At 42.8% G+C, this 22,245-nt stretch overlaps 1 protein-coding gene across 1 annotated transcript in view; it reads right to left on the bottom strand.

The window, feature by feature from the left end:
* AKT1 (AKT serine/threonine kinase 1) overlaps window positions 1-19,166 on the bottom strand; it is a 77,943-nt gene extending 58,777 nt beyond the window's left edge. The window contains exons 1-2 of the mRNA XM_030275099.4: window positions 18,897-19,166; window positions 12,259-12,434 (exon numbers count right to left, since the gene is read on the bottom strand). Coding sequence (XP_030130959.1) covers window positions 12,259-12,304 — 46 coding nt within the window. The 5' untranslated portion in view covers window positions 12,305-12,434; window positions 18,897-19,166. The remainder of the gene's footprint in view (window positions 1-12,258; window positions 12,435-18,896) is intronic.
* Between the last annotated feature and the right edge of the window lie 3,079 nt (window positions 19,167-22,245).

A 22,245-nucleotide genomic window follows, 5' to 3' on the forward strand; every position in this document is an offset into this window, starting at 1 on the left:
TTTGCAACTCCACTGCATAAAGGGTGAGAATTAACCCAGCTTGTACAAGCAACAGTCTGCAGGAAAAATGCCTCATTTTACCTGAACGTGCTCAATCTGGCAAGAACTAACAGTCAGGGAACACACAGAACCCTTTAAAAATACACAGCATCGTTTATTACACTGGGACAGTGCTTTGTGTTGCACAATCCAAGCTTTTGTTTCAAGCAAGAAAATGTTTTCTAAATATTTTGTCACCATGACAGTCTAGTCCTGGACTCTAATTCTGCCCTTGGTTACTCCAGAAAACCCCTGTGAAGTCAACTGTGTTGCACAGCTCATCACTGCATCCCAGGCTGCCGGGAAGGCTCACCTGGCAGTGCAGCCACCAGCGTCCTCTTGGGCCTGTGTGTTCTGCACAGCCCTTTCAGCCTGAGCTACTGCCTCCCACAAACCAAGATCTGTGTGAAGAAACAATATCACATATAAGAGGAAGAGAGATTTGCAACTATGAAGCACCAAACACCTTCCCAATAGGTTCAGCTTTAACTAAGACAAAACCTACTCCTGAGAGAGCAGAATGTAAAATACTGAACACAGAGACAAAATGAGGCATAGAAAAACATCCCAACTTAGAGGGCCCTGTTCCAAGTAAAAACATGTCTTTCAGGGACATTAATTTGGAAACTTAATCTGAGCAGATACTGCCCAAATCCACAGCACAGTACCAAGAAGAGCAGTGGAGCACTTCCGTATGACTCAGGAAGCCCAACAAACACTTCTGCAGAACAAGATCAACAGGGTGTTTATATACAGCAGCAGCGTCATGTGAACGGGCGGTTTAGTTTGTAAAATGAATGTTTGCATTGTCATTAAAAAAAAAAAAAACAAAAACAACCCAAACCAAAAAACACCCTCTATTCCACACTTACAAGTTTCCAACATAAAAACATAGCAGGGGAAGGAAGTACTTCAGCAGCCAAAATTTACAAATTCTTACCATAACTTTGGCACAGTAAACTTCTCCAGTGTCACAAAGGCCTATTCTTCAGGGGGCTTGGTTGCCTTTTTTTCAGAAGGACTAATCCACATGTGAAGGCTATTAAAGAACACACAAAATGCCAACAAGCATAAACACACACATTTTGTGTGCGCCTGTTTTCCAAGTTCTATCTGGTTTTCCTTACACAGATACCTAAGAACAGCCTGGAGGCAGGTATTCCTGCTTTCTTGCTTTTTTTGATGAAGCTTGATGAGCTTTTGCCTTTCCCAAAATGACAATGCTGCTTTAATTTTAATTCATTCAAATCAGTGAGAGAGATTCACCCTCTTAAGCTGCACTCAAGCAGTCAGGCTTCAGGAATTTAACAAAGAATGAAGATTTTAATAGAGAAGGGGTTTGCTTGTTAGTTTGACTACAAAAGAAATTCCTCACAGTAACCTTTTAATTGTTTGAGAGGCACCTTACTAGAATCTCAAAGAAAATGCTTAATACTCTAAGTTACACTTGGCATTTCTGCACAGCAAAACAAATTCAAGCTCTGAAAGTCAGCATTTTTTCCCTCTTATTATCTGAAGCTACAAAAAAGCCCTAACACAGATTGAAAGAAATACAACAGAAAATTCTGCCCGATCTAAGTACATAGAGCTAAATTTATCCCTCAGTTTCCAAAACACCACTTGGAGATTGGGCATTTAGAGTTCTATTCACTGGCTAGAAAAAAGCCAAATGGTACATTTTAAAAAAGTGACTTTGAAATATTGTTATGAGAGCAGGGACAAGCTATGTAAACCCTAAAATTCTGTGGGTCTTTGTATTCACAATTATTGTCACAAACTAAAAGGCTCATATTCCCTACTAAGCAAACATTTACAATTAAATCCATTCTGCACAAAGCATTTGCATTTTGAGATAGAACAGTCAGTTGTTCAGCTGCTGTGATTTAGATGGATTGGTTCATTATTGCTGCAGTTCGTTTTCAGCTACACTGTATAACAAAGGGGTGCCAATGTAGTCCTGAATGGCTTTAAAGCTAAGTATGCCGCTATTCTTCCATGATGATGTAATTTAACCATCTTCCCGTCTCTCAGATCAAGATATCTTGACTTTACAAGCTAAACTTCAGCAGAAACAACAGAAAACAAGCTGTCACAAGTGTTCAGTAGGCATTATAGAGATACTGCAAGTCAGCTGGAGGTTGCTGCTAGCAGGTTTGCAGCAGTTTTCCACAAATGAAAATGCTATTTTCAACTAATTCTTATTTAGAATAAATGCTTTTCTTATCATGCAAGTGATAAGGCAACTTTGACTTCTACATCAGGAGATACATCAGTTATATACCTTTCAAATGTTCCCGCTGGAGTAAAAATACACTTACATCAGAAAAGAAGACCAAATTTACAGCTATCCCTAATGCAAAGAAAACTTCAAATTGAGAAAGTCAAATAGTATACTACTCTTCCACTGTTTGAAAAAGAACACCAAAGACAGTAAAAAAGACAGTAATAAAGTCACTGATTTCATTGTTTAAGAGCAATTAAAGAGAGAGTGACTTCTTACACAGGCAGACAGTGACAGGACAACAGAGAATGGTTTCAGTCTAAGAGAAAAGATTTAGATTAGATGAGGTCAGAAATTCCGTAGGCTGAGGGTGGTGAGGTGCTAGAAAGAGCTGCCCAGAGAAGCTGTGAATATCCCATACCTAGAAGTGTTCAAGACCAGTCTGGATGGGGCTTTGAGCAACCTGAACAAGTGGAAGGTGTCCCTGTCCACGGCAGGGAGGTTGAATTATATGATTTCTAAGATCCATTCCAACTCAATCCATTCTATGATTAAAGCAGATAAACAATTTTTTTAGTAACAACTATGTAAAAAGGCAAGATTTCTTTTTTTGAAAAATTATGGAAAAAAACCCATGATGAGCTGAAGAGTGGTCTTCTCCATACATTGCCCCAGCAGCATGAAGAGCACTTCCTATAAAATCACTTCATCAGTGAATTTATACTGGCATAGGACTCATATCCTCTGCCCAGAAATCAAAGTCCACCTAGAAAACTACTTCCAAATCCTACAACCAGCATTGTCATCACAGATAATCACAACTGGATTCCAGACTGATCCATGCATAAACTTCCAGTAGAGTAATAAACATTTAATACACCTAAATCTATCCAACTACACATTTGAGTCTTGAATTATTCCTTGGTGTTCCCAAATTTTCATTCTACTTAATGAGCATAGGGAGGAAAGGAGATTGCCTGATCAGAAGTTAAAAATAATAGAAAAAGACAAAGAAAAAATACATCACAAAGAAAACACTTTCAGTTAGTTAAATGATTGCTATTTATAGATGGTTTACAGACCACAGACAGGCGCAGGGATACATATGACATGTAAAAACACCTGTCCAGACAATCCATGGCTGGAAGCCCCTGAAAAGCAACCAGCAAATAAAAGGCTGTATTCCCACTCTGCAGAGGCCTGGCAATGGATTTTGAGCTGCTTAACAGGTTGTTCAAGGGTGTTACTATTTACTAATACTCCAACTGAGAAGCCCCAGTAAAGGCATAAAACCAAAAATATACAGAATTGTATGCAGTCTTGTAATTCTGGGCATAAACCCTACTCAGTGCAAATATTTTCCACACCAGTTTAACTACATCATTCTGCACAAAGCAGCAGTATGTTGTCATTTGTAATATGGCACATACGAAGGTTTGTATGCGAAGACATGGCAAAATTTTAACTAAGTATTTTTTCTCATAAATCTTAAGATTTATTTTAGGAAATTGATAAATAAAAAAGCAGCTCAAACACAGCTTCATTTCTATGTTTCTATTAACAATTAAACTTGCAGATAATCAGAAATTTATGTTTTCATATCGCCTGCTTTCTGAAGTGTATCAGGATGTGTTCTGTGATCCCCAGACCCTCTGACACAATTGCAGAAATAGCAGGGTACTAATACTGCTAAGGCTAGGAGGCCAGAAAAACAAAAACACACTACACATTATTTCAAATCCTCTATTTTTTTGAGCTTTTTTTCTGACAAGTCACTAAACAGCCCTTTTTGTTCTGCTTAGTCTAAACCACGAAGCAGGTACTTGGGTTGTCTTTTCCAATTTTTCTCAATGTCATGAGGACTAGCAGGCTTCTCTGCTTCATGAAGAAAATTCAGGCAAAACTTTCAAAATCTTGTGACTTCTACACCTGGGAAATGATTTATACAGCCAACATAAACATAAGGGCTGCATTTAAAATTTGAGAATTAGTAGCAATTGCTGGAAGCAGCCTGACCTCCATCAGCACCTGAAGCTCACTTCAAGGCCCACTAGTGTCAACCTCTTGAGTCTCCATCAGCAACTAATGCTTGTCTTGAAGACCTCTTCTATGGAAACAGGCTGAAAGAGTTTGAGGCTGTTCAGCCTGAAAAGAGGATGCTCTGGAGAGACCTTACTGCTCACTTTTTATGCATACTGAGGGCTTTTAAGAAAGACTAAGAGAGGCTTTTTATCAGGGCCTATTGTGACAAGTTATGGTTTTAAAATATAGGAGAGTAGATTTAGACTACATAACATTTAGTAAAGAAATTCTTCACTCTGAAGATGGTGAGGCACTGGCACAGGTGGCCCAGTGAAGTTGTGGAAGTCCCATCCCTAGAACTGTCCCAGGCCAGGTTGGATAGGGCTTTGAGCAACACGGTCTAGTTAGTGCAAGGTGTGCCTGCCTATGACACAGGGGTTGGACTGCATGATCTTTAAAGGTCTCTTCCAAACCCAACCACTCTAAGGCTGGAGCTCCCTCCCAAAACAGGTATCTCCTGTGAAGGCTGTGGTTCACCACCAACACAAAGGCCACTTCTCTGGCATGCTTATCCAGTGGTTCTCATTAGGAGTCCATTAGCAAAGCCCAGGCAGAGGAGACTGATTTGACAGCCCCATAAATGACTCAGATGTTGCACTCATTCTCCATATGAGCATGAAATACCACTGCACCATGCACAGAACCACTGACTCCAAAGTGTATTTCTACATGCAGCTCACCAAAGGCCTAGGTTTTGGACAGCACTTCAAAACATGCTCTCCCAACTTACCCAAGAGACTCAGGGGAAACAGTAACTGACTTGCCCACAGTCTGTGATGATTGTTTACCTCAGCTGTCCTCAAATATGACCATGCACTTTTGAATAAACTGACAAGTTTCACAATGTTATTTGACCAGCTATCTTTTTCCACATTTTTTGGCTCAACTTGGAAGAGGTGGGAGAATAATCCCAGAGGTCTGCAGCATGCTTACCAATTGCACTCAAAGTCAGTCTTCATTATTTCCCCCTTTCAGCTGCAGCAAATATTTCTCACAAAAACACACTATTTCACACCTAATATGGTGCTTTTCTTTCTCCATTCTTTTTCTTCCTCTTTCCTCATATAGTTTCCTGGTTTTTGTTCCCCCTTTAAGAAGCACATTGTACCTACAACAATAATGCATCTGAAAATAATAATCCCTCCTCTGTCTTCCCCCATGAGAGATGGTTTTTAAATAAGACAACTAATTTTTTAATTCATAAATCAGCTACTCCAATATGTAAAAGGGGGAAAACCCCACACAGCTGACAAGTATTTGGTTTTTACCATGCTCTCCCTTTTAAAATACATTAAAATTAAATGTTGAGCTATTAAGCAAATCCTTTTTATTTCTGCAATAGATATCAAGGTCGGTTTCCCAAATGAATCTGACAGCAACCACCACCCCAGTTTTTAAGAGAATTATTAGTGACACAGAAAGTGTATGAAAGGAGAGACACCACATGTCACCATGTACTGCTCTAAGAGCACCAAAGTCCTCACCAGCTTTTTCAGATGGCAAAATCTCAGGCTACGAAGGATAACCAGGAGCAAGTTTGGGCAGGGGAAGCCACAGGCACAGACAAGGAGTGCAACTGGTGGTGCTTACACGGTGGCAGCAGCACCAGTTGGAAGGGAAGGAACCTTCTGGCATCCACACAGGGGCTGCAGGGGAAGACATTTCCAAGTGAGGACAAAGTGCCAAATTTTAAATGCATGGCACAGCACCTTGCCTAAAACCACCCCTGCAAGAAAGAGCAAGCTTTATTCTCTTGCTCTCTCTTCACCTCAAAATAGCATACTCACTCAGTACTTCTTTCTTCCTACATCCAAACCTGATGACTTCTCAATATGCCTACTGAGAGAAAAAAAGAACAGAAAACATGGAGAGCTTTTTTTTTTTTTTAGAGGCCTACCTTTCCCTTTTGAAAAGAAAGGAACCATGAAAAAGAAAATCAAAGCCAATAAGGCACTTTCTGCATGATCCACTGTATCAAGCATTCCCAGGCTCGCTTTTACAGGGCTTGCAACGTCCTAGATCCCTCACTCTCAAATCCCTTTTAATAACAAGTAACATTAATCTATGACGCTACCCCACTTTTAGAGATAAAATTGAGACCTAGTTTGTTTTGCTTCTGATGTGCAATAAAACAGAATACGAAAGTAAACTTCCAGGACTGACATAAATAACCAGGGCATCAACATCCCAGCTCTTCCTCTTTGCCATTCAAAGAGAGAGTGCTCAGTCTCGCTTCCAAGTAAGTTCCAGTCAGTTTACAATCAATGAAAAACACATCTCACCCAGCATCACTTCTCTAAAGAACCGAAAGTGTTTTGTGAAAATGTTAGAATAAAGACTTTTGGGAAGTAATTTTTACTGAGGAAAGAAACATTTGGATGTCACCCTTCAAAAATATGAAGCTGTAGAATAAAGAATGGGTTTCATGCAAAAATTTTCTGGAAGACAGTTTTCTGAAAAGTTGCTGGAAAGTAACAGAAACACTCCAAGACAGATAGTCTGCTCTCTGAAAGGAAGATGAGCCATTTCTACGCTACACCAGCTCTTTCAAAGATGAAGTACAGTACAGTTACACTGCACCAGCTGATTCCCAGTTTCTGACTTCCCCTGTCATCCAGAGCAAACTTTTTCAGTACACTGGATCCAGCCTGTTTCCTATGATCTCTCCACAAATAATTCCATCAGATGAGATTACCCTCCAAAAGTCTAGCTGACTAGCCATTATCAGCTCATATTTCTCCAGATGTTTTGTGATCTCATCCTTTCTTAATGTCTCTAGCATCTTGCCTAGTACCAAGGTCAGATTTATTAGTTGACAATTTCCTGGTTCCTCCCCAGTCCCCTTTTCCCAGAACAGGACAAGCAAAATGAAAGCAACCAAGAGCTAGAATTGCAAAACTATTGCCCCTTGTGTTGAAAAAGAGACACACAAGGAAAACCACAAACTGACACAGCTTATCTTTTGTTTCCAACAAGAAGCACAACAGATTTCCCTATAAACCCAACCCTTCAGCTCTGAACCATCAGAGAAACAGCATCAGCTTCTTTCCCTCTGTCACAACTTCCCCACTCCATTCTTCATTCAGCCCCGCTCTGTTTTTTTTCAGTCCCTATCTTGTTTCTTACCTTTCCATTCCCCCCAGCTTTTCCTCTGAAGCAGCTGTGCCCTCTATAGCTGGCATCTTCAGAGTTCAGATGGCTCTTAGGATCCTTAGCATCAAGTGCCACAGCCATTCTTTAAAATACCATGAAAGCCAGATGATCCTTGAACTAATCTGAACCTGAGGTTCTGACTACAGAGGTCACCAAGACAGTCCATCACTACATCCCAGGGACAGACAGAAGCCAAGGTAAAAACAAAAAAACACCCCAAAACAAAAAACACACACACATACAGAAAAGAGATAGGGAACATGGTGAGGACAGAAAAGAGAGAAGAAAGAAGAGGTGAAGAAAAGCAGCAACACCAAAGACTCCCTGGCTTAAAAATATATCTGGTCATACCTTGTAAAATCCTCTTTTGAGTCACACTAACAGAATACTCAAAGTATAAACCTGTGCTCAAAATAACAAAGGTAAAGTTCACCATCTGTGCTATTCTGCTAGAGAAAGTTAAAAGAGCAGGAATCAGCATCTTAGTCCTAGTTTGAATTTTACATATGGATCCTACATCCACTTTATGCAATGAAGCCATAGCAAGAAAAATACCAACGGGCCAATTGTTATTTATTAGGTTGTCTGTTTCACTCCATTCATTACAGAAATAATTCTTTAACCAAAAGGAAAAAAAAGGTATTATATCCAGAAGTGGAGTAGGTATCTTACGCATTATTTCTCATTTTAGGGTCTCTATTCGTTTGGATCAACTTGTAAGCTACAGACTCCATCAGTCTTACATGCCTGAAGTCCATAAAAATTGGCATTTGGAGGACATGTTATGGTTTTCATGGTTAAAATTATTATGTGGTGTTAATATGCTATTTAAAAACAAAATAGCTCTGCATTTCCTGCTAAATATTAATGGATGAATACACAGGTCTCTCCAGCTCCTTATAATTGCTTCAGATTTCTCAGACTTAGAAATGGAGATTTTTCAATTTCCTTTTTCAAATGTCAGTGTGCATTTTTCCTTCCTCCTCTTTCCCTGCCTCCAAAAGACTCCTTTTTTTCATACAAGTTTATGCCCTAATAAGAAAACCGGACATACTAGGGAGGACAGAGATGACAGAGTATCAAAATGCACAATCCCCTCTTTGTTAGCCATGCAGAAAGACTTTAAAAAAAAAAAAAAAAACAGGATGAAGACTGAAAACAATAGAAGGACCTTTATAAACAGGGACCAGAGCAGAAGGATGCAAGAAATCCAATGAAACCTTTAAAATGGATCAGTAAAGCAAGTAAAATACACTTGGGCACACCTCTGTTCTCCAAAAAGTTCCCCACACAACACCAAAATTAAGAATCCTCATGATATACATTCAGAAAACCTATAATCTCCGAGCTCAACAAGCAGCAATTTGGGCAGATAATTTCTTCCTTCTCCCCTCATATTCAATCACAATTATAGCACCTCTGCATCGAACCATTTCCCCCATCCTTTCCCACTAAACAAAACCTTCAGCATCACACAACCAGGGACTGCACACCCTGGATGCACACACACAGGCTGGATGCACAAACCCCAAGCCTGAGCTCCTTCACACCTGCCACCCGTGTGCTGGAACAGTCCAGCCATGCAGGTACACAAAGAGTGGTCAAAAGAGTCTATCCTTGCTGGGATTTGAGTAACAGCACCAAGCACTGCCAATGGAGAAAGGGATGGGAGGGGAAAGTTCATCCATGAATTCTTCTATTTCTGCCTGATTGAGGTTAGACATGTCATGGACACAAATGGTCCCTGCACAAACAAACATCTGCACTACTGGAAGTGGAGCTTCCTTCACTGACTGACTTAGAGAACTGCCAAGAGCTCTCTGTCAGGCAGCAATGTTTAATTTCATTTCTCCATTTGTATTTTTAATCTTGGAAACAAAAACATAAATGTAAAGCATGCTGACAGAAGAAAACAACTACACAATTCTAGAAAGCCCTGCTACTTCCCTGCCAGGCTGAAACACCTGCTCCTGCTAATGATGGCTTTATGCTTACTTACACCTGCCATCCACAAGGGCTCCAGAGCACTTTGCAGCTTGATTTATACATACACAAATCATTAAAACCACCAAAATTAAGCCACTGCTGGGGTGAGATGTGGCAACTGTTTAACTGCACGCAGCCATGCAGACTGCTCAGGACAGGAACTATAAGAGACACCAAATCCAACCAAAGCTATGGGGAACGTTAGGTTGAGAGAACATCATTGCCCAATCTGGATTTTGTCCAGTCACTAATATACTTGTATGTGGAAAGCCCTAGGATCTTTAGAGAACACATGCAGTGCAACCTCTGGTTTTATAAATGATCTAAAATACTCTCTCTCTCTCTCTCTCTATATATATACACACACACACACACACACATACATGTTTCTTATACCCCTTTAGCAGTCCCTCCCTGCACTAATTATTGTTTATGCCTTGACTTCAGAAGCTCACCGTATCAGACATCAGTTTTGGAAACATCCTGTGGTTGAAGCACTTGATCTAGCAGAGCCAGTAAACTGATAATGTCTAGTAATAAATGTAGATTATTAAAAAAAAAAGATGCTTAACAAAACACACACATATAAAGAGTGGATTAAGTTACTCCCCAGCAAAGACAGAGCCAAATGAACTGAATTTGTCAACCTATCCCTGAACAGCTACAAAAACCAAGAGATTCCAGGGCTGACACCAGCAGGCTGAAGAGAAAATAGAGCACTGCTTTCTAAAAACGTCCTCACTAGGACAACACCGAATTAACAGTTGCAGAGTAAATGGAGTGGAATGAAATAGGTGTCACTGCACATACCAAGAGGGCAAAAGGACATTGGGAAACAGATTAAAAAGATTAGGAAACCTGGCATCCAAAAAATGCCAAGGTATGTTTAACAGTTTAGGAGTTTGGGCACAAATTTGAAGCATCGACTATGTGGAACATGCAGAGTAACATTTTGAAAATGGGAATGTGCTCAGCACGTAATCTCATCATAATATTATCAGCAATCCATCAGAGATAATAATCTGTTTCTCTAAGGCAATTTTAAAACAACAAAAAAATCAGATCAGGAGATCTGGGCATCTTTTACTAAGACCTCCTCCAGAGGTCTCCTCACTTAAAAGTAGCTTTATTGTAATCCTAGAAACAATAAAAATTCAGTTTCCAAAACTAAACACAGACAAACCTGAAATACAACATGATTGTCTAAAAGTTTCAGACACGTGTGCCTCTGAATCATCCTGACAATGCCTTTTCCATATTGTTTAAAATAAATGTTTCTCCCTCAGATTTTTGTGCTGTGCTCCTCAAAATAACAGAATTTTTTTTTTTTAACTACAGGTAAGTGCAGGAAGAATTGCAACAACAGATGGTTAAAAACACTCAGCCTGAAAACATTGCTTAAAACTAAAAAAAATCTCTGATTTGAAGAGTTTCTTCATTCATAAATGGGAATGGGAAGTATAACTCTTTGTTTCCTTCTTCTATTTTATCCAAGCACAGAATAGTTCTCAAATACTTTGTCAGAACAAAGCAGCCTGGGTACAACAGAATTACTGAATGAGCTAGTTAAGCTAATGAGTGCAAAGGTGTTTCTAAACGAAATAAACCAGAACAAAAAAAAAAAATCCCACACCCCCCCCAAAAAAACTTGAACAAAACATTTGTATATCAAGCATCAATCCACTAAACTACACTGCATATCCAACTGTTAGAAATATACACTTCCACCCTCTTAAATACACATTATCAACATGTTTTCTAAATTCCTAGATATTTCTTATTGCTGCCGAAGAACCACCAGCCTTTACCAAGGTTATGATAATGTATTTCAAATTTCTTCCATAAATAATTATGCTACACCTTTGCACCTTCAGGCAAGTTGCTGCAAACCCTCTAGAAAAATCCTGAGTCTGCAGAACCATCCATGTAAGCTTCCCTACTGCTGGAGCACACAGATTCACAGAGATTCTGGTTTTGGTCCAAAAAAATGACACTATCATGGAAAGTACCTAACACCGCTCTCTCCTTTCCAAGAAACAATAGCAGAATACAAAGGAACAGGTAATACCCTATAGAATCAATGCTGAGGTACTTGAAAATGAACACCTCCCCAAAAAAACCAAACCCACTGTTATAGGAAGAAAACATTTAAGAAGGCAAAAAGCCTAACCATACATGTGACTGTCTTTTCAGTTTTGCCACTCTGTGAAGAATAAAGACTTCGTAGAAAAATAAAATGTCGTTCATGGTACGACCAAAATACACAGAGTGCAGAAACTCAAGGCTATTCTTACTGTCTAGGACAGGTACCCAGAGCAGTTCAGACACACACAGAATAGCAGAAGAGCACATATTCTAGCAAGTCTCTGCAAGAGCACAGCACTGCTCACAAAATACAGGCATATTTTTCACTGTTCAAAAACATTCATCTTAGTTCTCCCTTCTAGTACAAAAAGGAAAGCTACAGACCTACATGCACAAACCAACATTATTTAACCTCTAGCACTCTAAGTAATTTAAACTCCTTCACTTGCTACCTTTATCATCATTTTCAAAGCACTTGACACCAATTTTTGGTGAACACACGCACACACATACAAGAAAACCCCTTATACATGCATTTTCTAAAGCTTGAAAAAAAGTCAGGTATGCTACCTATGTGCTGTTTCCCACTAGGATGAACAGGAAAATAATGGATTACTTGAGGACATGCTGCTAAACACCAGATTAGAGAGGGATGAAATCATTTTACTGTCCAGAAGGGAAGAGTCACTTACCTCGTTTGTGAAGCCAGCCCTCCTTCACTATCGCTACTTCATTCATAATGGCAGGAATGTGTCTTAAAAACCGGTTTATGGCAAAAGATCACTCAGCTGAAATTCTTGAACTCCAGCAGACAGCTCCACAAGAGGGACGAGAGTCTTTCCTCTGTTTTCCTCCTTTCCAGCTATTTCTAAAAGGATCAAAAGAAGAATACACCATCATTTCAAAGCATGTCACAGATGTACAACAACGTATACAACAGGGAGTAGTTTTCATTGCTGCATTGTTGGTTTGGGATTTTTCTATTATTATTACAAATCTTAAACAAGGGCTCAGCTTTCCAAAAGAATTTATCTCGGCAGGTGGAGGTACCAAAATACAGGCCAAAATACAGGTTTGCTAAAGTCCTGCTTCTTCGCTGAGTAGGCTGATCATGGGCAGACTCAAATACTGCCTGGTGCTGTCTGAATTACAGGTGGATTCAAGACCTTACCTAGTAGACCTCCGTCTCTGCAACACCACCTCATTCTTTGCAACAATAAAAATTCTGAAATATCACAAAAAAACAGTTTTCAATGTTTCCTGGTAAGGAAGATTTCCAAAACATCTCCTGGAAGGTTTCTTTACAGCCTGATAATAGTCTATTAACCAGCACACAGTGTGTCTTAGAGATAAATCTCTGTCAGTAAGTATTTCTATCCTGCTTCAGATTTTCCTACCTTCAGCATCATCCCCTTAATCTCATTCAGATCTCCTTGACTCCCCAAAAAGTATCTTCTCTACCTTTGCTATTTCTAACTTCTACCTCTCCTAGAGGTATACAAACAACCACAGATAAGCTCACATACCTTACTGTTATCCCAAATCAGCTCTTACAGCATCTTGATCAATTTTATTGCTCTTCTTTAACCGTGCTGCAGTTTGCTGCTGCCTTTCTCACAATACACCCAAGCACAACTTGGGATTTTTATTCCTCTGCTTTATGAGACAAAATCCCTCTCTAAATAGCTCAAGATTGCCATTTCTTATTGAAAATGTGCCTTGCTCATGGCTGACTACCACAGAAACATTCTGTGCATTTATCTCCCTCACTGAATGTAATCTCTTGCCAAATGCATTAACTTTTATTATTTTTCTAAATTGAATCTGATTATTTTTCTGCTTCTGATTACAAATATTCCCTATTTTTTTTCATTCTTTTGTGCTCTCCAAATGTCCATGCTGCTATTCAACTTAGTATTACTTGAGTGATCAAAAAACCTAACTGGTGACAAATTCCCAGCAGTAACCAACAAGTTTAATAAAACAAAAACCCAGCAGCATTTGCAAACTGCCACCAAAGACCTGGCTTTTACTGGAGTCTCTCAACTACCACAGAGACATCCCATTCCCACCTGACAAATATATACCATCTCTGCATGCATTTGGCACGTGCACATCAATTATCTCTGAGCATGCAGGTGATAGCCATCCATCAGAAACTAGATTAAAAAGCAACTAATTCCCCATAATTCACTAAGACACAACACTGGATGGAAGAAAACAGGTGGTCAAAATGAATCCAACCTAGAACTGAAACCCCAGCAGGGGCAGAGGGCTTTGTACTACATCCGAGTGATCTGAAACAGGCAGCGTTCAAAGCACAAAGCTTGAATTTGAACAAGCTCCATCACTGCCAGCAGAAATGGATGGAGAAAGGAGGTCATGGCCCTGACACTCTGCCTACAAACCTACACTGTTTGTTACTGTTCCTCAGCTTTTCCAGTTAACAGTTTATGCTGAAGTTCTCCCCAAAAGCAAGGTGAGTTTGGGTTTTTTTTCCAAATTACAAATCTGCTGATCTCACTAGTTAGAATTAGCAACTCCATGAAACAGATGTTTGCCTGAGGGAGCGAAGATACACAAAAAATTACATTGGAACAAGTGACATGCAGTAATTCCTAATTTCATAAATAAATATGAGAATGCTGTATGCTGCAGAATAGAGACCAGTAATCCACAGCTGCCAGAGATACCTTGGAACAAACTCCTTGAGCTCCAGAGCAATTAGGATGGAACCTGACAAACACAGCAGGCTCCTTCCTTTCAAAATGGCCATGCACAATGCACAATAGCCATGCAAGCTAAACTTGCTTGCTGATGTCAAGAGGAGACTAGACCTCACTTAGAGGCTTGAGCAATTTGCAAAGTGTTGAACAAAACCCCCAAGATTATCACAGCTTGAGTATGGAAATGCAACACCCAGGTGTGAAAATTAACGCTTCTAACTTCGTGTCATACAGGGTGCAGGGACTGTGCAATCCTACCTCTGCATCCTCAACTCAACCATTTAGAGGCACTGAGCAATCAGTATCCTTTCCAACAACCATACATAAAGAAAAGGAAGCTACAAGACAAACTAGACTGTAGAAAGGGCAATACTGTTATTAAAAACATGAAAAAGGATGAAGGACCAGAATTCTCCAATCTGCAGCTAACTTACTCCCGTTTTTCCTGTGTTAACACTTGCCAGGATTACAACTTGGCAGCTTCCTGCTTGTCATCAGCTAAACTGTCATTTAATAATCCAAATTTGAATGACAACAGAGCCAAAAAAAGCAGATCAACTAAGAAATACAAAGTTCAGAGGGACTATTTTTTCTATTCTCTGTGGTGTCCAAGCAACTTGGACTGCCTTTTCCCTACCATTTCTACCGAAGAAACATTTCCCACTTACTATTGAAGCCATGCTCTCAGGGATATGTCTTTACCTGCCCTCCTCCTTTCAGGGGAGAGGGGTGGTGAAGGGGGCGGAGAGTTTTGTAAAGAAGCCGTGGCACAACAAAGTGGAAAAACATTAAACACTTCCTGACACCAACCTGCATCACGGGTCCCACCTCAGTTCTTCAGTCAGCCATGTCAGAGCACTTACTTCACATGGAGAAACTTAAGCTATTTTTAATTTGCAATGCGAAGAGCTGGGGATCCCTTCTCACTGACTAACAAGATGTCCATAGGCACAGCTCCAGCAGCAGCAAAACTGCTCTATCTACTGTATTTTAAAACACATATTGAAGCTGTGCCTAATACATCTATTTTTTAGTAAGAGACGTTACTGAAGACAGTGGCAGCAAGCAAGAGTAATTTCTTGGAATAGAGGAGCAAGTTAACTATAGGTCAATGTACTACTGAAGATGTGTAAACCAGAAAAAGTTCCTTTTCCATAAAATCCTTAGAGGGGAAAAAGAAAAAAAAAAAAAAACAAAAAAAAAAAAAAGAAAAGGAATGATTACAGTCCTCATTTATGGCCATCTAGGAATGGTTCCCAGTGAAGAGAGGGCATCTGAGGTAAGTATGACCTGGCTGCTCCAGTCTATGTCTGCACAGGACTGAATACTGTCAAAAGCTAAACAACTTGGTCTTTCTCTTAGTCTCCTCTTTGCTTGTTTTTCAATACACATTTCTGTAGTACTTTTTTTAACACTGCAGTAGTCCTCACGCAGCTGAAGTGTCGTAAATCATGAATGGTATGACATCAGCATCGTATCATGGTGACACCGGTTTTGCGTACATATTAATTCCTTAAAGGTTATTAAGTTCTTCGTCAATAATGAGATAACTCACTTCTGTAGGCACTGGAGCAATTAAACCTGCTTTAAGGAGTCAGTCAAACCAACCATCCAACAGAAGGTGGAGCAGAACCCCTTTTTCCATATTTGGGAGAATCGTTTTAGAGTTCTTTCTCTCATTCTCTTCTATACATTATCCTCACCTTCTTTTTTCTCTAAGAAAGTAGAAATACAAATCTGTACTTCCTGTCCTCTTTTCAATGTAAAGTTTTGTATTTGTTTCCACTCATACCCTAGAGCAGATCAGAAAGAAAAGGAAGTCTTCCATTAAGCTGAAGCTTAAGCTTTCGGGATGCAGGAGCAACTATGGTAATCACCTCATCTTCATGAGGGAGAGTAAGCAAGGGACTAAAGGGAGACTGACCCACCAGCCTCAGTCCTGGCACATCAGACTGTGTCTGGGCTGCACTCCTCAGCCCAGATCAGAAAGCAGATTACAAAAAAGCATTCCCCTGGGCTAACACTTTGCCCTGTCACACCACCAGTTACGGACACCCACTGCCCTGGTGTGGCACATTCGTGATTCTCCCAGGACACGCTGAGCTCAAACATGCTACACATCCGTACATGTTCTCACAATGCACAGCAGCAGGACCAGGCAAAACAGGATCCAGCTGCCCAAGTTTGCCTACTTAGGCCACATGACACTTTCATGAGAGCAGACAAGGTACACGAGAAGTGGACTGGGCCAGGGTGGTGCGTTCAGGCCCGTTACGTGGGATGCCACCAGCAACCTACTCTCTCCTCCCAGTGCTCCCAGCTGACAGCCAACAGCACCTAAACAGCACAGACACAACAAAGTTGGGCTCCAGCCAACATTTCAAGTGGAGCGTACAGATAGATGTTCCCACCAGGCTTTGACCAGTGAAGTACATCTCCCGCGTTACGCAAATCCTGCCCTGGCTGTTTCACGGGAGCAACAGTGATTCCAACGTGCTCCAGGCCCTCTGTGCCTGCAGCAGCTTCGCACCATGACCCAGTTACCAAATCTGGGCAGACAGCTTTCAAGGAAGCTTAGAAGGACCAGGTTGTGCCACCATCTTAGCTTCCCTTACAAAAAGGCATTGTGGGCCACGACTTAGGTGTGGCCACTACTATTTGCTACTATGCGCTGTGTGTGTCCAATGACACCACATCTAAGCTGGAATTTCATGGCAGCAAGTGCAGCAGATCACAAGGCTCGCAACGGATTCACAGATACTAAGTTATGGGGAAAACGGTAATTGGAAAACAAAAATCTCTACAGCCACATCTCACCCTTTTTTTTTTCTTTCGATCTATTAGCCTAATCTAGGTTGACAAAACAGTAATTTGAAATATTTGTGCTCTCCTGCCTCTGCTGATCAATAGACAGGAGGTTAACGCTGTTCAGGTGAGGGGCCACAGTTACGACATCCAACTGTCCATGCTGCAAACACAACAGTTTGATAGGACAAACTAAGCTACCTATTTCAAAACTGAGGGATGGCAGAAAAGTGACTTCTTTATAAGCCCCTCTGCAGCCCAGACAAAATCTTCTTTATGTTCCCAAACAAGAACAAGTCCTTTTACAGTTTATGCTCATATAATTTAAAAATTGTGCTGCTCAGAACTTCGCTGCCTACCTGAGATATATTTAATCAAATTCCATTTTGAAGTATTTGTAACTGAAGTTTTGTTTAGTCCCCAAAGAAATCAAGACAGTTGTGTAACTATTTAATTGTTAATGTAATCACTTACAGGACATTTTCATAAGACTGTAAAGTGAACACTGGAGCTGAAAGTGAATTGTGGACACTGGATCAATTTTTAAATTTGATTTACCGCTGCTGCACACCAAAAACAGTTCTATAAACGCCACACACAACACAAACCCTATTATTTAAACATATCAAAGGTAGTTCCACAGGGTCTTTAAATCTGCTAACTCAGACAAATGTTGTGGCTGTCACCATGAAACTACTACATGAAAGTAATTACTAGTCATGCAGTATGTCAAATTTATTTACCTGTAAACAAATACTCTTCAGCATTAAGTGTTAGTAACTCCCTTTTATAACTGTATTTTGAAGTGTACATCCCTCCTGTGGTATAAATAAAATAAACTAGCGCAAATCATGAATTTGCTTCTTACATGATAGAGGTGGTAGGAAAACAAAGCAAAACAGTTAAATATTTCCCAAAGGGGTGGCCGGGGAGGGGGGGGCACACACCACCAATAAGGTGCAAGCTGTATGTGCATCACTAGCGTCCTGTCAGTAAAATAAATTGAAAGTACCAGAACGTTTATGTGTTTGATTATGTGTTTTACAACGAAACAGACACAAGTCCTATAAGTCTCTAAGAACATTTCGGCAACTGCTTCACCTGGAGGGGCGGGGGGAAATTCGGCAGACAGCTCCCTACACCTCTGCAAAACACGACTGCAAAAAAAAAAAAAAAAAAAAAAAAAAAAAATCAAGTCCACAAGCGCTGCACAGCCACCTACACACGCGAAATGCCCACGGAGGGAATCACAACCCCGTCGGCAAACACTCAGTGGTCCGCAAAGCGGAGCTGGGCTGAACAACGCGGCCGCAGAAGACAAGAGGAGAAAATGGGGGCGGGGGAGGTGGGAAAATGGGGGGCCCTCGGCTACTTTGCTCACCGCTGTTTCACAAATAGCACAAACCACCCCCCAGCCGCCCCCACCGCCGTTTCCCCGGGGGATGCTCGAGCAGGGCCCGGGGCGGGGGCAGGCCCGGGAGGAGCCCCCCGCCCCACCGCCCTCTCACCCACCGCATCCCCGGGGAGCCAACAGCTTCCTGTCCGCCCCGGGCCGCCGGCAGGACCGACCGACCGACCGGGGCGGCCGCAGCCCGGGCCTCCTCGCCCCCACCCCGCCTGGCCGTGCCCGGGGCCCGCAGGGGCAGCGCACACCCGGGGAATGCGAAGGGAAAGCGGCCGCCCCCTTTCCCGGCCCTTCCCTTCCCTCCCGGCCCCGCACAATGCGGCCGCGCCGAGCAGGCCCCGGCCCCGGCGCTTCCTTCCCCCAGCCCTTCCCAGCCGGAGAGCGGGTCACTTACATGGCTGGAGCCCGGGAGGAGGCGGCGGCGGCGGCAGGGGAAGGGAGCTGGGGAGGGAGTCAGGGGAAGGGGAGGGAAGGGGGGAGCGAGCCAGCGAGCGAGCGGGGGAAGGGGGCGGCCGGCGAGGCGGGCGGGCTCTGCGGCGGGCGCCGAGCGAAGGCCTCACTGGGCTCCCGGCAGCCGCCGCCTCCTCCTCACCATCCCCGGGCGGCGGGGCGGCTCCTCCTCCCCCTCTCGCAGGCGCTCGGCCCGTGGGGTTCGCACGCCCGCTCCGGCAGCCGGCTCGCCTTCCCCGCCGCTCCGCCCTGCGAGGCCGCCCCTCGCCTCGCTCCGCCGCCGCCTCCCCCCGCAGCCCCGGGCCCGCTGCCGCCGCCCGGGCCGGGCTCGTCCCGCACGCGTCTCGCGGCGCTCGCTCGCACCCTCCGCCGAGCGGCCGCCGGGCCCCGCCGCCGCCGCTTCCCGCCCGTGCCGAGGGGCCGCCCCGCTCGCTCAGCGCCGCTCCCCGGACGGGGTTCGCGGCCTCGCCACCCTCCGAGCTCCCGCAGCGCGGCGGAGCAGCGCCCGCCTGCCCGGCCCCTCCGCCCACCCGCCGGCCCGGCCCCAGGCCCCGGGGGCGGCGTTTCCTGGCCCCGGGCGGCTCCGTGTTCCCCCTTCCCCTGGCACCGGCCCGGCCTTGGGCCGGAGCGGTGGGGACGCTGTGCCCCGGGAGAGGAGGGACGTGGCTTCTCCTGGCTCGGCCTGTGAACCGGCTGCCTGGAGCATGGACAATTTCACAGAATCACAGAATCAATTAGGTTTGAAAAGACAGGTCATCGAGTCCAAACTATGACCGATCGCCCCATGCCAACCAGACCATGGCGCTAAGTGCCACTTCAGTCGTTCCTCACACACCTCCAGGGACAGTGACTCCATCACCTCCCACTGAAATGGGCAGGCCATTCCAATGTCAAAACACCCTTCCTGTGAAGAATTTCTTGCTAATGTCCAGCCTAAATCTTTCTCGGTGCAGCATAAGACTTGTGTTCTCTGGTCCAGTAATTGATTGTCTGGGAAGAGAGACTGAGCTCCACCTGGCTACACCCTCCTGTCAGGCAGTTCTGCAGAATTATAAGATCCTCTTTGAGCCTTCTTTTTTTCCAGGCTAAAACCACTCAGCTCTTTCAGCTGTTCCTCATAAGACTTGCTCTCCAGGCCCTTCACCAGATTAGTGCCCTTCTCTGGACAAAGGGTATCCCCAAAAATGAGGCATCCTGGCACACATAGGTGAGAGGCTCAGGCAGCCCCAGCATTTCAGACTCTAGGAAGGGCCAGGCTCCTTTAAACAAACCTCTTGGGGTGCTTCCAACAAGCTTCCCCAAAAGCATGGGGTGCCCGTTCTGCTTCTGTGCCCTCAGTGTTTTCCCTTACAGTACTCCTGTAAAATACCAGATGATTAAATAATGAGGTACCACAGTATCTTGGAGGATGTGCAATACCCCTTTCCACATTGGCTAGGCTGCATTAAGGAATTGCCCATGGAGGGGCTGGGGTAATGATTCTGGATGTTACACTCGAGGCCGTCCTGCTTTCACAGTAGGAATGGCTCAAAACATGACAAATTGCTTCAACTATTGCTGACAGCATGACAATATTTTTGGTAAGGTTTTTGGGAGTCATTCTGCTCTAAAAAACAATGAAACAATGCTGTGGAAAGCCCTATGACAGATTAACATTTCTCCGCCCTTCCACTATCAAAATTTGTCTTCTTCAGTCAATAAGAGATCGTGCTTATTCTCAAATTGACAGTGCCATAAACATTAAGTGGGTTGTAAGAACTGATTGGATTTCTTCAGAAACATTCGATCACTGATGATCACATTTCTGCAATCGGAAGCTGGCTGGAATTTAGGAAACAGCACATCTTCCCACAGCTTTGCACTGTTGGCAGTATAAAAGTGCATAAAACGCATTTACAGCAGTAAAGCTGGGGAATACAGCCCCGCCTTTACAAATTTATTGGATATAATAAGAGGCTTTTTTATCACATCATTTTGACGACTGTAAATGTTTACTGAAATTCACTTTCTTGTTCCGTTTTGATCAGCTAGGTCTGACTGATCATATCTGTAATCAGGGTTACTGAGTGTCAAATGGATTGCTAGATTTTGGGTACACTGGTGTGCTAGAGGAGCCAACGATGAGGCAAAGGAGAAATGTTTCCCTTTTCTTCATGGAGGGTGAAGAAAAGGGAAACATGTCCTTTCCCACCGACGTACAGAGCAGTTCCTGCTGGCAGAGCAGCTACACCAGCGTGGGATTTTCTGTGCGTCACCTTTAGGTTTACTGGGGCATATTTCAGCACAATTTAAAAAATGTACCATTCAGGCACTTTAACAGAGTAAGCAGGCCCCATGATACAGGCCCAGTTACCCAGGGCAGAATTGAATGGCTGTGGGAACTCTCTAAGATGTAAAGGTAGTGGAAAGGAAAAATCTGGGTTTGTGATCACATTTTGACCTACCATGCATTACTTACAAAATACTTAGTGAGTATTAAAATGTAGGTAGTCCCTAAAGATGTATTTAAAATTAAATTCATCATCAGCGTGGAAAACTTGCTGGCAGCTCAGAGGACATGTATTTTCCTTAACAAAAACACGGACAAAATTAATTTATCAACTAATTTTGAGCCTTCAGGCTGTACCTCTAGAAGTAAAGAGTGCATGTAAGTATAGGAGTTCACTGGCTGTGAGACAGTGGGGGCAGGGGGATCTCTGGTACTAGATCTGATTTCAGGAGAGCTTTCTCACCTTCCTGACAAACCCTCTCCTGATTGATAAGCTCCCAGGCTTCATGGTGAGCAAGGTCATTAGGACTTCCCCCTGCAAATGAAGCAGCAGTTTAAAAAATAAGATCACAGAGTAAACAGTTTTCTGTCCTGAAGAGAAGAAAATAAACGTCCGTTGTTTGCTAGATAGGAAGTACAATTAAAAAAACCCTCCAGATTTCAACATGAACATATTGTTTAGATTTGCCGACTGTTGATTTACCATGATGAAAGACAGGCCCAAACTAGAAAGTTTGGATCCCGATCTGGATCTGACATTCCCCAAATCTGAGAGGGAAGTGTGATTCAGAGTCTGGAGTAAGGGCTTATCTCTCAAACACAGCAAAGTACTGTGGATAAAAATACCCAGGTGAAGTAGGAAGTGCCTGGTCTGCAACAACAAGAGTGACTTTGTATCAACAATGAACAAAAGCAGCTTTTTTTTTTTCTTTGAGAACAATGAAATCACTCAAGAATTGTTATAAATACAAACAATGTGGGTTTTATCACTCAGCTATCATCAGTGGGATTATAGTCTATAAAC

The sequence above is a fragment of the Taeniopygia guttata genome, chromosome 5, assembly GCF_048771995.1.
Source record: "Taeniopygia guttata chromosome 5, bTaeGut7.mat, whole genome shotgun sequence".
NCBI lineage: Eukaryota > Metazoa > Chordata > Aves > Passeriformes > Estrildidae > Taeniopygia > Taeniopygia guttata.